The sequence below is a fragment of the Stegostoma tigrinum genome, chromosome X (genome assembly GCF_030684315.1).
Source record: "Stegostoma tigrinum isolate sSteTig4 chromosome X, sSteTig4.hap1, whole genome shotgun sequence".
Classification (NCBI taxonomy): domain Eukaryota; kingdom Metazoa; phylum Chordata; class Chondrichthyes; order Orectolobiformes; family Stegostomatidae; genus Stegostoma; species Stegostoma tigrinum.
Genome location: NC_081404.1, coordinates 12,934,786 through 12,950,077, shown reverse-complemented (window position 1 = coordinate 12,950,077; position 15,292 = coordinate 12,934,786). Strand labels below are relative to the sequence as shown.

The 15,292-nt window shown below is 43.0% G+C and overlaps 1 protein-coding gene across 1 annotated transcript in view; it reads left to right on the top strand.

Moving 5' to 3' along the window:
• Positions 1–15,292, top strand: part of lmbr1l (limb development membrane protein 1-like) — a 68,687-nt gene that overhangs the window by 37,550 nt on the left and 15,845 nt on the right. Inside the window, exons 4-12 of the mRNA XM_048523519.2 lie at positions 1,322–1,461; positions 2,589–2,692; positions 4,638–4,764; positions 5,700–5,768; positions 6,355–6,419; positions 9,630–9,702; positions 11,378–11,464; positions 11,542–11,618; positions 14,825–14,902. Coding sequence (XP_048379476.1) covers positions 1,322–1,461; positions 2,589–2,692; positions 4,638–4,764; positions 5,700–5,768; positions 6,355–6,419; positions 9,630–9,702; positions 11,378–11,464; positions 11,542–11,618; positions 14,825–14,902 — 820 coding nt within the window. The remainder of the gene's footprint in view (positions 1–1,321; positions 1,462–2,588; positions 2,693–4,637; positions 4,765–5,699; positions 5,769–6,354; positions 6,420–9,629; positions 9,703–11,377; positions 11,465–11,541; positions 11,619–14,824; positions 14,903–15,292) is intronic.

Here is a 15,292-nt window from a genome sequence, read left to right as displayed (position 1 = left end):
TGTCTGTGTCTCTCGCGCTCTCTCTCTCTCTCTCTCTCTCTCTCTCTGTCTGTGTCTCTCGCGCTCGCTCTCCTCTCTGTCTGTGTCTCTCGCTCTCTCTCTCTCTCTCTCTCTCTCTCTCTCTCTCTGTCTCTCGCGCTCTCTCTCTCTCTCTCTCTCTCTCTGTCTGTGTCTCTCGCGCGCTCTCTCTCTCTCTCTCTCTCTGTCTGTGTCTCTCGCGCGCTCTCTCTCTCTCTCTCTGTCTGTGTCTCTCGCGCTCTCTCTCTCTCTCTCTCTCTCACTCTCTCTCTCTCTCCTCTCTCTCTCTCTCTCTCTCTCTGTCTGTGTCTCTCGCGCTCATCTCTCTCTCTGTCTGTGTCTCTCGCGCGCTCTCTCTCTCTCTCTCTCTCTCCTCTCTCTCTCTCTCTCTCTCTCTCTGTCTGTGTCTCTCGCGCTCTCTCTCTCTCTCTCTCTCTCTCTGTCTGTGTCTCTCGCGCTCTCTCTCTCTCTCTCTCTCTCTCTCTCTGTGTCTCTCGCGCTCTCTCTCTCTCTCTCTCTCTCTCTCTGTCTGTGTCTCTCGCGCGCTCTCTCTCTCTCTCTCTCTGTCTGTGTCTCTCGCGCGCTCTCTCTCTCTCTCTCTGTCTGTGTCTCTCGCGCTCTCCTCTCTCTCTCTCTCTCTCTCTGTCTGTGTCTCTCGCGCTCTCTCTCTCTCTCTCTCTCTCTCTGTCTGTGTCTCTCGCGCTCTCTCTCTCTCTCTCTCTCTCTCTCTCTGTCTGTGTCTCTCGCGCTCTCTCTCTCTCTCTCTCTCTGTCTGTGTCTCTCGCGCGCTCTCTCTCTCTCTCTGTCTGTGTCTCTCGCGCTCTCTCTCTCTCTCTCTCTGTCTGTGTCTCTCGCGCTCTCTCTCTCTCTCTCTCTCTCTCTCTCTGTCTGTGTCTCGCGCGCTCTCTCTCTCTCTCTCTCTCTCCTCTCTCTCTCTCTCTCTCTCTCTCTCTCTCTCTCTCTCTCTCTCTCTCTCTCTCTCTCTCTCTGTCTGTGTCTCTGTGCAGTACTATTCATATTGACTAGCAGTGCAGCTGAAGGCAAGAGAATAAACGTCAGCTTTTGTGCTCTTGAGATGCTGCTGGCCTGCTTTGTTCATCCAGCTTCACACTTTGTTATCTCTGGAGGTGCTATTGTCGCTGCTTTAACAATAAAGGACCTAGTTCTCCCTCCTGTCTGTAGCCACATCTGAACAATGTGCTCTTTGGAAGGTGTTGATATGTTGTGATGACATAAATGGGACAATTTCTTTAAGACAACAGGACACTCGTGACTAATTTTTAAAAAATCTTTTTGTAAATAGATTATGGATGTGCACATTCACCCTCGCAGTATCTGCTGGGGCGGTCTTCCTCCTTCCATTTTCAATTATTAGCAATGAGGTCCTGCTTTCATTGCCAGAAAACTATTACATGCAGTGGTTGAATGGTTCACTTATTCATGGTAAGTAAATGGGAGCTTAATAACTCTTGTCCATTTCCAGATAAAACATTGACACATTGCCGAATTGTGTTATGTTAATTATGATAGGCAGCACGTCTAGAAAAGAGCTACATTCTTGTTTACTGGTATCAGCATGAACTCCAATTTGAATCACTAATGCAGCTAAAACAATAAATGTGGGTGGTTAGCCTTTTCAAAACTAAAGTACTGATTTTTCTGTGCTTTTTAAGAATGAGTCAAGTCCTGCAAGAGTGAGCTAAAGTTGCCATCTAGTGGTGAAATGGAGCAACCACAAGCAGTCACAGTTTGTATAGCTTTTTGAGGAAAAGTGGCGATGTTTTCGCAATGCTTGGCCTGGTCTGTCTCAAATCTAGACTCTGACTTTTTATTTCGTCCTCCATCACTATTGAACGTTTTTTCCTTTGTTATTCAACAATGAGCATTTTCTTATTCTGTAGTATAGACATCGCTCATGTACAGTATCTAAAATGCTGGCTGTACTTAGGGCTGTCAAACCTGCAGTGTTGACTTGGAAGTACCAGGCATCAAAAGATTAATTTCCAGGATACTGGTGCAAGCAGCCCGGGAGAAAAATCATTGGGGAATTAGGAAAAGTGCTTATTTTGCAGGTTGGGATTTTTGTTCTGGTTATTTAAAAACAAATATGTGGAGATCTGTCAAGTGATTGTTTGTTTGACTGGTCAAGAATCATCCAGTTAGCTAAGTAAGTCTGTTTGTTTGTTTTTGAATTGGTTTGGTAAGACACTGTTGGGAGACTGAATGTTTTGGCTGATTATACGGAAATCTCCAGAGATACATTCAACCAGAGCTGGCATTGAATCTGAGATTCCATTCCATTTTCAAAACCTTTCCAAATTTCCATTAGGTTATTCGAAGCCTCCAATTGCCCAGGCTGAAAATTATTTCCTTGAAATTGTTTTCTTTTATCTTCCAATAGAGCCAGTGTTCCCAGTTGCAACTCAATGACTGTTTTGATGGAGGTTTTGGATAATTAAACTTCCTTTTGATTATGTAGCATCAGCACTAGTTGCAGAACCCAATAATTGCACAGCAGGTGTTAACAGAAATCTCCAGAGAACGTAAGTGTCCTGTGTCTCTCCCTGCAGGCCTATGGAATCTTGTTTTTCTCTTCTCCAACATCTCTCTGGTGTTCCTGATGCCTTTTGCGTACTTCTTCACTGAATCAGAGGGATTTGCTGGCTCAAAAAAGGTGAGAAGGGATATTGTGGTGTTGCAGAAATAGTGAAAGAGCTAGATAAGTGGTTAGATATAATCAGATTTAAAATCATCACTGGAAAATAGGATGAGAAGGGTTGTTTGCTGTAGTGCAATAACTGCAAGATTGAATATACCACATCAGCTGGAAGACTGGCTATGCCTTTCCCTCTAAACCTAACTGAAATGCAGTACTGTTCTCCACAGCAGGACAGAATGTGTACAGAATTTAGGGAGTGCTGAAGGTGGGTTGAATGCTTGGGGTGTTGGGGGGAGGTCGTGAATGTATGTTTGTCTGTGGGCTAAGCAGAAGCAGCTGAATGGATACTTTCAATCTTAATGACACATTTATACCTCCTTGTGTTGGAGGTGTGAATGAAGAGGGCCTTAAAGGCTTGGGGATAATCTTTTATCCTGGAAACGTGAAGAGTTCTACCCAGGAGAGTCAGATGCTTTGTTCCAGCTTGACCTAAGTGTGGTTCAGCCATCATGTATGGGTGATCGTGTTTATTTTTGGTCAGGCCTTTGAATCTGCTGCTGGTGAAGATTCAGTAAACCGGTCTCTCTGCATGTAGCCTGTTTCTGTTATTTGTTAACATGTATTGAATTAATAAGCTACTTCTGGCAAATTTCAGCAATCAACTAATTCCAGGATTGTCTTATCGATTTGGTGGCATGCCCTTCAAGGGTGATGATTTGGGTGAAAACAAAAATGCTGGAGATCACAGCGGGTCACGCAGCATCCATGGAGAGAGTGCAAGCTAACTTTGAGTCTAAGATAACTTGTTTCATCAGAACTGACATGGGGTGGGGGGGGGCAGGGTTTATGCAAAAGTTGGGGGAGTGGTGGAGTGCTAGGGAAGAAGCAATTGAATGTGAGAACGGCAGAAGAGTGGTGTAGTTGTAGACCTGCTTGCTGAGCCAGTGGGTTCAGTTGCAAATGTTACCGAGCAGGGTGACAAAACATGTAGTGTGCCTCCAGTGAGGTGTTAGTGTTCTGTCCTGCTTGTTAGTTACATGCCTCAGTTTGATGGGGTCTTTGGTTTGTACACAGGGTCTAATTCACTGAGAAACAGAACCAGAAGTTCTCCCAATGTGCTTGTTGATGGAGTTCCGGTTGGAATACCAGACTTCCAGGAATTCCCTGGCATGTCTCTATTTGGCTTGTGCTTTTTATGGATGTGTTGTCCCAGTCAAATTCGTGTCCCTCCTTGTCCGTGTGTAGTGAGACCAGTGAGAATTGGTCATATCTCTTAGTGTTTGTGCATCCTTTATTGTCAGTTTTCTTCCATTATTTCTTTCATTCCGTTCTTTCTTTTCATTACATTACATAGGCCAAACTGGAAGAAATCTTCTCAAACTTTAGAACAACGTGTGTGTCTAATTTTGCCAGGCTGTAAAGAACAGATAGTCCTACTGGAGTGGAGGGGAGAGGATAAAGGACATGGTGACACAGAGTGTTAAGAGGAAAGCTAAAGGAAAAGGAAGAAATGGGAGTGGGTTCACAGTTTGAAAATGTTGAACTCAATATTGAGCCCAGAAGATTGTAAAGTACCAAGCCTGATGAGATGTTGCTCCTCTAGTTTACACTTTGATTCAGCGGAGCATTGCAGCATGCCAAGGACAGATAAGTGGGCATGTGAGCAGGATGCTGTGTTAAGTTAACTGGCTACAGGAAGTTTTGGGGTCATACTTGTGCAGACTGGAGGTGTTCTGCAAAGCAGTCACCCAGTCTGTGTTTGGTTTCTCCCTTTTGGGTGATTTGGGTCAGTTAAACAACATTCTGCACTGACTGGGCACTGGTAGTACAGGTTGTTGACATTAAAGTTGCTGGGTTTAAAATCTCACTTATCTGACCTGGATTTTCAGCTCAAACATGTTAACTGTCATTTTTAATATACAGGAACCCGGTCTGAGAGATGGTATTGTCTTTTCCACAGGGAATAATGGCTCGAGTTTATGAAACATTTGTTGTCCTCTTCCTTCTGACCCTTCTAGTTCTGGGGATTGTGTGGGTTGCATCTGCAATTATCAATAATGATGCAGCTAGCAGAGAATCTCTGTATGGTAAGTGTCTAGTTAAAAAGCTAAATGAACTACCCTATCTGTTCTGCTTGATGTCTTAAACTTCAGTCAGTTCACTTAATTACTTTCTACACCCCAAGGAACACAATCCTAGCTTGGTTAATCTCTCCTTGTAACTTTACCCCTCTGAGTCAAGGTGTCACTGTAAATCTAAGCCAGTAAGTAGACCTTCGGGTGTGGTGCCTGGAACTATTCAGTTATTCTGGGCTTGGTCTAACAAGAGTATGGTATAACTGCATTCTATCCCCTCGTATTCGAATCTCCTAGATGTGAAGGTCCGCATTTCATTACCTTTTTGATGAACTTTCTATACTTGTTCATTTTTTAAGGATTACGTATGTGGGCTCCCAAGTCTCTTTGGCCTTCCAATGTTTCTAGCATTTCATTCCTTAAAATTTGCTCTGTCCATCCTTGTTTGGGTCGAAATTGGGTGACCTCATATTTGCCTACGTTGAAATCCATTTGCTACAGTTCTGTCCATTCACATAACCTGTCAAATATCTTTCTGCAAGCAATGTAGGTAGAAGCATAAGGTTACGATGCTACCTATCTTTGTGCCATCCGCAAATTTTGGATTTGTTGCTTTTGGTCCTGTCGTCTTGCCCCTCCTGGAGTAACAGTGGCAACAAGTATTGCAATTTGTTTTTTTTTTAAATTGCTATGGTATTGGCACCGAGTTGTAGAACGCGTTGCAGCCCTGTCACAAAGTTTGGAGGCTGCTTGGATGGGCTGAATGGCCTCCCTCTGCGCTGAAACAACTCTGGTATTATTTCTGTGCTCCTGTTATCTTGGGATGGAGCTTTACACAACAAGATGTTGCATTTCAGAATCATTAAAAATGTAGGAACAGGACCTCTTCTCCACCTGTTCGTTCTTATTCGGTCTGTATTTTAACCCATGTTCTCTTTTACCAACAGATCTGTGGGACTATTACCTTCCATACCTCTACTCCTGTATTTCTCTATTTGGAGTTCTGCTTCTCCTCTGTGAGTAACACTTTTTAGGATAAAATAATGGTCTGTACTGCCTTGGATTGATGCTTCTTTTGCTAACTAGCAGCATTTAAAACCTTTTTGTGAAATTAAATGAAGCTTCACACAATCATTTAAGTTTGCTTAAATAGCCCTGTACTTGAATTCAAATGGTTGTAAACTGTGTTCTTGAGCAAATGTAAATTTTGGGTGGTGTATGTGCATTCTGTCAACCAGTGCGAGGACAAAGTCTAGCACAAATTAAGTTTACATGAGAAACACCGGGCAGTTGACTATACAACCAGAACTGGCCAAACTTGTCGTGCTTAACTTCCCCTTTTTTTAAAAAAATTGAGCATTGGCACAACAAAGGGAAGATTTGAAATTTAATTTGCTTCTTTAAGCAGTCAGGTCTTTGTTCTCAAGTTGATTATTGTTTACGACAAGTTTTTTTTTCTAAAATGAGTCATGTTACACAGCATTTCATCACTAAAGTCTTCCCTTTTCTTAAAAAAGGAAATGTTCAGTGTTTTATTTTTACTACTTTTTTATTGGACAGGTCTTTGATTTCCAGAATTAACTTGTCTCCTTCACTTCACAGTGTGCACTCCTTTTGGCTTGTCCCGCATGTTCACTGTCACCGGCCAGCTACTTGTAAAACCCAGGGTAAGGAATCTTACTCCTAACTCCTCACCATCTAGGGGACTGTTCTATAATTTCAAACTTCTCTATTCTTCAGAATGAGTTGGCTTTTGCTGAAATGCACTTCCTCCAAGCCCCTGCTGCACGCTGGTATCGCTCTCAAATTGTGGTTCTTTCTGTGAGCCAAGATGATGCAGTTGAATATCTGACTATTAGTCTGGTTATGTGGACACCTACGTTTATCAACAGAGCCTGGACCGTAGTCAGGAGCAGGAACCCTTTCTGATTCTCATTTAAGTGTAGGAACATTGTAACACTCCCGATTCCACTGTAGCTGACTAAAATGGTCTAAATTGCAGAAACAACAGGAGCAGGAGTAGACCATTCAGCCCCTCAAACCTGCTGTGCTATTCTGTAAGATCACGGTTACTCTGCTCCAAGCTTTATCTCCTCTTTTGTGGCAGTTCAGCATAGGCATCAACTCCTTAATGCTTCAAAACATGCCTGAACCTCCTGTTCAAATGCTCAGTGCTCTAGCCTCCATTGCTCTCTGGGGTAGAGAATTCCAGACATTCCCTAACCTCTGGGAGAAAAAAAATTCCTCCTCTCTTTTATAAACGAGTGTCCCCATATTCTGTAATGATGTCCCCTCTTCAAGATCCCCCACTAGTGGGAGTATCTTCTTAATGTCTACCCTGTCAAGCCTCCTCAGAGTCTTGTATGTTTCAATAAAATTATCCCTCATTCTTCTAAATTCTAATGAATAAAGGCTGAATCTGTTTAGCTGTTTCTTGGTAAGTCAACCCCTCCATCCCAGGAATCAGCCTAGTGAATCTCTTTTTTTAATTGCCTCCAATGCTGGTGTACCCTTTTTAATACAAGAACCAAAACTCTACACAGTACTGTGGGTGCAGGCTCTCCAACAGTCTGTACAGTTGATACAGACTTCCTTACTCTTTAAATTCCAAACCCCTAGTAATTAAGGCCAATGTACAGTTTACCATCTTAATTACTAGCTGTACATGCATGCTAACCCTTTGTGCTTCAGACACAAGTACACCCACCTGCTGCATTGCTCTGCTTGCCCTCTTTGGGTGCCCCTAAAAAGACCCTGTGGCACTCTTGAGCAGTAGAAGGTGTCAACCAATATTTGTTGTTGGGGGGGAAAAAAAGTAAATTTTGACTGAAAAAAATTTTATCTCCTTGCTGTTTGTGAGACCTTTTATGTAAGCTAAGTGACTGCTTAGTTCCTATGTCACAACAATGACTAACTTCAAGCTGCTTTCTTTTGACTGGAGCCATTTGTGATGTGCTGAATTTATGAAATACGTGATAGAAATGGAATTTTTATTTCTTGCTTTCATTCTGGTATCGCACTTAAAGAATCAAATCTTGGTTTTGTAAATTTGTTAGTACTAAGATTGTTGTCTGTATCTCTAATGTCAGTGATAAGTTGATACAAACAGAGACATTTGTGCTATTAGAAGAGGCTCACATTCCCAGGCATGTTTTACAGTGCCCTTTTTTTTTTAACTTCAAGAAGTAGTTCTCTAGCGTAAATGCTACATGAAAAGATTCATACAAAAAATAACTATTTCTGTGCTTGTGACTTGCTCGCCGAGCTGGCTTGTTTTTGTTCAGACATTTTGTCACCATGCTATATGACCTCATCAGTGGAGCCTCCGATGAAGCGACATTACTCTACTCTACTCTACTCCCTTTGGAATTCATACTGTCCGGTCTGTTATGGTGTGTATAATGTCACTTCAGATTTTTGATCTGTATGGGCTTATATATGGGGTCCAATTCTGTATGTTTGTTGATTGCATTACGGGTGAAGAATCATGCCTCTAGGAATTCCTGGGTGTGTCTATTTTTGGTTTGGGTTACTATGGTTACCTTGTCTGAATGTACAGATACTCAAGGCTATCAGTTTAACTGGGACAAGGTAACCATAGTACCCCAAGCCAAACATAGACACGCATGGGAATTCCTAGAGGCATGGCTCTTCAACCGTAATGCAGTCAACAAACATAGAATTGGACCCCATATAGATCAAAACAGGAAATGACACTACTCACCGTAACGGACCAGACAGTATGAACCCCAAGTGGAGTAGAACAACATCACTTCATTGGAGGTCTCACTGATGATGTCACCTAGCATGGTGATGAAATGTCTGAACAAAAACAAGCCAGCTCAGTGAGCAAGTCAATAACCTCACCCACAACCCAAGCTACAGATCTTTGCCAAAACTTTTGACTCTATCTCTCTCTGATTTAATGATTTTGTCCCCTTCATCCCTTCCCCGATAATCATTCTTCATCGTTGTGTACGAGACTGTAAACACTGCCCTGTTACTGTCATGTATTGGAACTGCAGGGTACCATCTCACTTAGTTTTGCAGTGGCTGAACTGCCTCTAATTCATTTGTGCTGCTGTCGAATAATCCGTATTAGATGAGCATAAATTTCCTCCAATTAAATGTTATCTGTATTAAATGGCCATTGCTTTTGGTCTTTGCCACAAACTGTGTTCATTTATTACACAGACTACCTCCCTTCCCAGGTAATGGAGATTGAACTTGAACTTTGACATTCTATTTGACTGTAAGCTGAACTTCTGACCCCCCACCCTCACCATCATTAAGAGCTACTTTGTACTTTCATTTCTGACAATCACCAGCCTCTGTCCACCCTCAGCACATCGCTCCTGAAACTTTTATCTGTGCTTTTGTTATTTCCAGATTCAATGGTTGACCACCTTCCTACCCTCCATACACTTGTACTTACCATCTACTTGTACTCTCTGGCTTGCAACAAGTCCTGCTCACCCATTAACCCTGTCATCGATGACCCACACCAGCTCCTTGTCTAGCAGCACACCAGTTTTAAGACACTCATCCTTGCGTTAGCATTCCTCCAGCTCACACCCTTCTGAGATCTGTGTACTCCTCCCAGTTCTTGCATCTTGAACCTCCCTGGCCTGTATTTTCAGCTGCCTGTGCCCAAGCCTTGGAATTCTCCCCCAAACCCCTCTTCCCACTCTTCTCTTCAGAATGATCTTAAAATGTATCTTTTTTAAATCAAGGTTTTTGACCATCTCTCCCAATGTTTGATAATGCTTTTGTGTGGAGCTTTGGGGATTTTGTTTTGTTAAAGTGCAGTGTAAATGCAAGTTGTTATTGAAGAGAGGGAATACGTCAATCTTAATGCTTTACCTTTTGATTTGTAGCTCTTGGAGGATCTGGATGAACAACTCAATTGTACACGATTTGAGGAGGCTGCTGTGCTGCATAAGCTAAATGGTATGCAGAAACTTGTTGCTAGCAGTAATACTATAGTGTATATGATACTGTATACAACACCATCTTTAATAAGGCAGAAAGCTTAGCTGAATTTGATACCTTTTCATTTTCTGTCAAGTATGTGAGATTCCTACAAAATTGTTTGAGTCGCAACTCATTTATTTTTGAGCTGTGCGGTTTTGTGTTCCAATGATAGCTGATCATTACAATGGAAATTTTGATCTTTAGTTTAGTTTAATAGAAAAATTAATATGTTTGAAAGGAATTGAAATGCAACATTGTTGCTAATGTCAGAGATAATGGGAACTGCAGATGCTGGAGATTCCAAGATAACAAAATGTGAGGCTGGATGAACACAGCAGGCCAAGCAGCATCTCAGGAGCACAAAAGCTGACGTTTCGGGCCTGGACCCTTCATCAGAGAGGGGGATGGGGGGAGGGAACTGGAATAAATAGGGAGAGAGGGGGAGGCGGACCGAAGATGGAGAGTAAAGAAGATAGGTGGGGAGGTAGGGAGGGGATAGGTCAGTCCAGGGAAGACGGACAGGTCAAGGAGGTGGGATGAGGTTAGTAGGTAGCTGGGGGTGCGGCTTGGGGTGGGAGGAAGGGATGGGTGAGAGGAAGAACCGGTTAGGGAGGCAGAGACAGGTTGGACTGGTTTTGGGATGCAGTGGGTTGGGGGGAAGAGCTGGGCTGGTTGTGTGGTGCAGTGGGGGGAGGGGATGAACTGGGCTGGTTTAGGGATGCAGTGGGGGAAGGGGAGATTTTGAAACTGGTGAAGTCCACATTGATACCATATGGCTGCAGGGTTCCCAGGCGGAATATGAGTTGCTGTTCCTGCAACCTTCGGGTGGCATCATTGTGGCAGTGCAGGAGGCCCATGATGGACATGTCATCAAGAGAATGGGAGGGGGAGTGGAAATGGTTTGCGACTGGGAGGCGCAGTTGTTTGTTGCGAACTGAGCGGAGGTGTTCTGCAAAGCGGTCCCCAAGCCTCCGCTTGGTTTCCCCAATGTAGAGAAAGCCGCACCGGGTACAGTGGATGCAGTATATCACATTGGCAGATGTGCAGGTGAACCTCTGCTTAATGTGGAATGTCATCTTGGGGCCTGGGATGGGGGTGAGGGAGGAGGTGTGGGGACAAGTGTAGCATTTCCTGCGGTTGCAGGGGAAGGTGCCGGGTGTGGTGGGGTTGGAGGGCAGTGTGGAGCGAACAAGGGAATCACGGAGAGAGTGGTCTCTCCGGAAAGCAGACAGGGGTGGGGATGGAAAAATGTCTTGGGTGGTGGGGTCGGATTGTAAATGGCGGAAGTGTCGGAGGATAATGCGTTGTATCCGGAGGTTGGTAGGGTGGTGTGTGAGAACGAGGGGGATCCTCTTGGGGCGGTTGTGGCGGGGGCGGGGTGTGAGGGATGTGTCGCGGGAAATGCGGGAGACGCGGTCAAGGGCGTTCTCAATCACCGTGGGGGGGAAGTTGCGGTCCTTAAAGAACTTGGACATCTGGGATGTGCGGGAGTGGAATGTCTTATCGTGGGAGCAGATGCGGCGGAGGCGGAGGAATTGGGAATAGGGGATGGAATTTTTGCAGGAGGGTGGGTGGGAGGAGGTGTATTCTAGGTAGCTGTGGGAATGTTGTTGCTAATGTATTGTTTTTCTTTCTTTCTTTATGGTGCCAGGCAAGATGTCACCTTGCTGGGTGTTTTTCAGTGTGGAGTCTCTTAAGTATCACTTCCTGAGTATCCATGCTAGGAGGATTAAGTTGGGTAAGGGACAGAAAATCTGGATTAGCTTTGTACTACTGTATAGTGCGACATGTTTAACAGCAAATTTGTTCCTACAGAAATAAGGAGAAGAGCATCACCTTGGCAAAGAAACCTGGGATATCCATTAGTCATGTTGCTGCTTCTGGCATTAACAGTAAGTGTCAAAAATATTGATCGGGTTTTGATGAAGACACTCCAGCTACTTAGTTGTCCACCTGTAATCAATGCAAATTTTAACCTCTCTTCTATGGCTATTTTTATAAAGCACAAACAAACTGGTTCAATATTCAAAGGGTGCCATCTATGTTCATGTTACAATGGTACAAACCTGCAAATTAGACTTAATTCTCACTGCTACCTTCTGATAGATGTGCACCTTGTCCAAACATAGAAAGCCATGTACTCAATCACATCTTGTTCAATTTACTGTGCAGAATTGCCGATCACATGGAATGTTTAACTACAAAGTGTTCTGTAAACTGTTTTTAATACTTTGCCAACTCAATGCTGCCAACCCACCTCAAATGTCATCTAGAGACTGCAGCACGCTTTTATAGTCTGGCCTTTCTTTTAGTGTAAGACGTTTTCAAGGTTTTTTGGTTTTGGGTTCAACTATTGAATACAAATGTTTGCATATTGTTACAGACTAGACCAAACCTCCCTCAAAATATATTAGGAATATAGCCTAGACCCTAACTTTTTATAGCGTTCCAGATGCAATTCAATTGGTCAAACTACTCGACTTTAAGCAAAACACACTTTACTTTTACACTACAGTTAAAATACAGACAAAATAAAAGAATTGGCTTAACTGTAACTCTATTTTACTAACTGCTAGTAATTAACTGTTCCAATATAGTAGCATCCCATAAACGCACCCTTAGCAAAGGCAAATTCAGTAATGTACATTGTCTCAAATACAATTCCAGCAGCAAGAAGAGAACCCTGGCTTTTAGCTGTAACAGAGAAAGTAATAAGAGCTTCCACATCCTCTTTCAAGACACCAGCAAGTGCTGAAAGCTGAAACTAAAAATCCTGGTTCTATTGGAGCTTGAGCCCACCCACTCAGGCTGCTTCTATTGATCCAACTTTTAAAGAAAAAACCCAAGGCCTCACAAACTATTTACTTTATTGATTGTGATAACCTCTGTCTCAACCTTTCCTCATTTTAAAACGTAAGTATCAGGACAGAATACACCTCCTTAAAGCCACAATATTGTCTGTGTTTTTGCTGTTTGTACAAATGTGTTTCTCTCTGAAACAAATACTGATGGTTAAATGTTGTATATTTTTCTTGCCAAATCCTAAAAAAAAGCATTGTTTTGGCTGTGAACAAAATCAACCGAAAAAACATTTTCTCAATGGAAGGAATTGCTAGGAGGACCATTTTCAAGCAACTTGTCATTCCAGTTGTCCACACAGTATGATGTTAGGAGGCGGGGGAAAAAAAGGAATCACTTAGGTCTTGGAGTTCCAATGCCAAATTGGCTAGGGAGAGTGCAGACTTAAATCTCGTGTAGTCAACCAAGGGTTCTGGAAAAAAGTCATATTAGACTGAAAACATTAACTGACTGTCCCCACAGATGCTGCCAGATCTATTGAGGGATTGTCTAGAATTTTCTGTTTTTATTTAATCAGATTCTGCCATCAGACTTTTGAATACTTTTGAATAGGATAGGTTCAGTCCTTTGTTATTGTTGCTTTCTCAATTAGCTTAAGCTTTCTGCGTGCTGTCCATTTGCCCATTTTCAGTTTTACTGCGGGAATGAACATCTTTCTAATCACTGCAGTTTGGGATAATTGTACAGAATCTACTATGGTATCTTCAATAAGAGACAATCCAACCATCACCCAAACATTCAGTGTCATTACCATCACTGAATCTCACGCTGTCAACTTCCTGGGGCTTTCCATTGACCAGAAACTCAACTTGACTACCCTTATAAATACTGTGACTCTAAGAGCAGGTCAGAGGCTGAAAATCCTGTAGTGAGTGACTTACCACCTGACTCCTCAAAACCTGTCTACTATTTACAAGGTACAAATCCAGAGTATGATGGAATACTCCCCACTTGCCTGGATAGCTGCAGCTCCAACAACAATCGAAGCTTGACGCCATCGAGGACACAGCAGCCTGCTTGATTGGCTTCACATCTACCACCTTCGACATTCATTCCCTGTACCACTGATGCATAACAGCAGTAGTATGTACTACCTACGAGATGCACTGCAGAAACTCACCCAGGATCCTTTGACAGCATCTTCCAAATGTGACTTGTAATATCTAGAAGGTCAAAAGCCTCAAACTCATAGAACACCACCACCTGCAAGTTTCCCTCCAAGTCTCCCACTTGGAAATATGTTGCTGTTCCTTCAGTGTCAATCGGTCAGATTCTAGGAGTTCCCTCCCTCAGAAGATTGAGTGTACTTACAGCACAAGGACCACAGCGGTTCAAGAAAGCAGCTCACCACCACCTTCTCTAGGGCGATTAGGCATGCTGGTCCAGCTAGTGACAGCCATATCCTGTGAAGGTATACTTCAACATAAAAGAAAAATGTTTCTACCTCATTTCTTTGTGAAGTGGTTTGGAAGCCTTTTTTGGCTGTTCGTATGTTTTGTAATTCAGTGCCGGTTTCAGAGTTCACTCTCCAATCCCTCCTGAGTCCCCAGGAGCTGCATTGTTTTGAGTGACTCATTTGCATAACTCAACCAAAATGATGAATGGCATTGTAGTTTTGAAATGAACTTTGTTTTATGCAGGAATTAATTGATTATGGTTCAGTTGGTTGAACCAGAAAACCTAACTTCACATGAAAGCCGTCATTGAGAAGATAAACTCTCTGCTGGCCTTTGGCACAAACCTATTTGGCTCCTGTTTTAGTTCTAGTGCAAATGTGAGCTAGGAATTGTACATTACTTGATCCATAAATAAAACTTCCAATATTTTAAAATTGGTGCCCTGATCACACTTAAGTATTACCTGAATAAAGGTGTCTGTGCTGGTGAAAAATGCAACACTTCAGCAGCTTTGACCCCTTTCACCAGAGGTGCACCATGGAACAAACACAGCATTCGGCATCCTCTGCTCTGCTTTCACAATGTTCTACATCTTCTATTGTACTATTCACGCTGGGTTGTGAAGGGTTACACTGGGGCTTGTGTTGACTGGCTCCAAACTCCCTTTTGTATTGTCCTATCCGTTTCAAGAGTTGCATTGACTGCACTGGAATGAATAAACTGCTCTTGAAACATAGTGATGTAGCTTAATCTCAACTGCCATGGGACTGACTGTCTAAATGGGAAATGCTGGATTGTGCTTTCTTCCCGGTTGATTTTTTTTTAATCTACTGTAATTTCAGGGTATCTCAGTGCTGTTGGTGGGATACCATGTTCTTGAATTACTAATTGATGAAACAGCCATGCCTAAAGGAATGCAGGTAAGAAATCTAAAATAAAGCACAGACTGTCAGATGTTTGTGTGTGTGTCCGAGGCATCTACAGAGCTGTGATGTTTCATCTGCCTCCTTGCTCTTGCATCTCTTCACCCTGACCAACCCCCCCCCCCCCCCCACCCACCCCAAATACATATTTTAGTTTTAAAAGTTGTGCATCGTTGAGTTGGAAAACGCCGCATGATTTTTTTGAGGTGAGAATATTAAAGGTTACTCAACCATGGCCCAGTTGAATAGTGGAGCAGGCTTAATAGGCTGAATGACCTTCTCCTGTTTCTTGAGTAGTAGCTGAAATTTCCCAGACTGGCTCCTGTAACTTTTTTATATCTGGCTGTGACCCTGTGACTAGCTGGAATTACCATAGTTTGGTGTCTT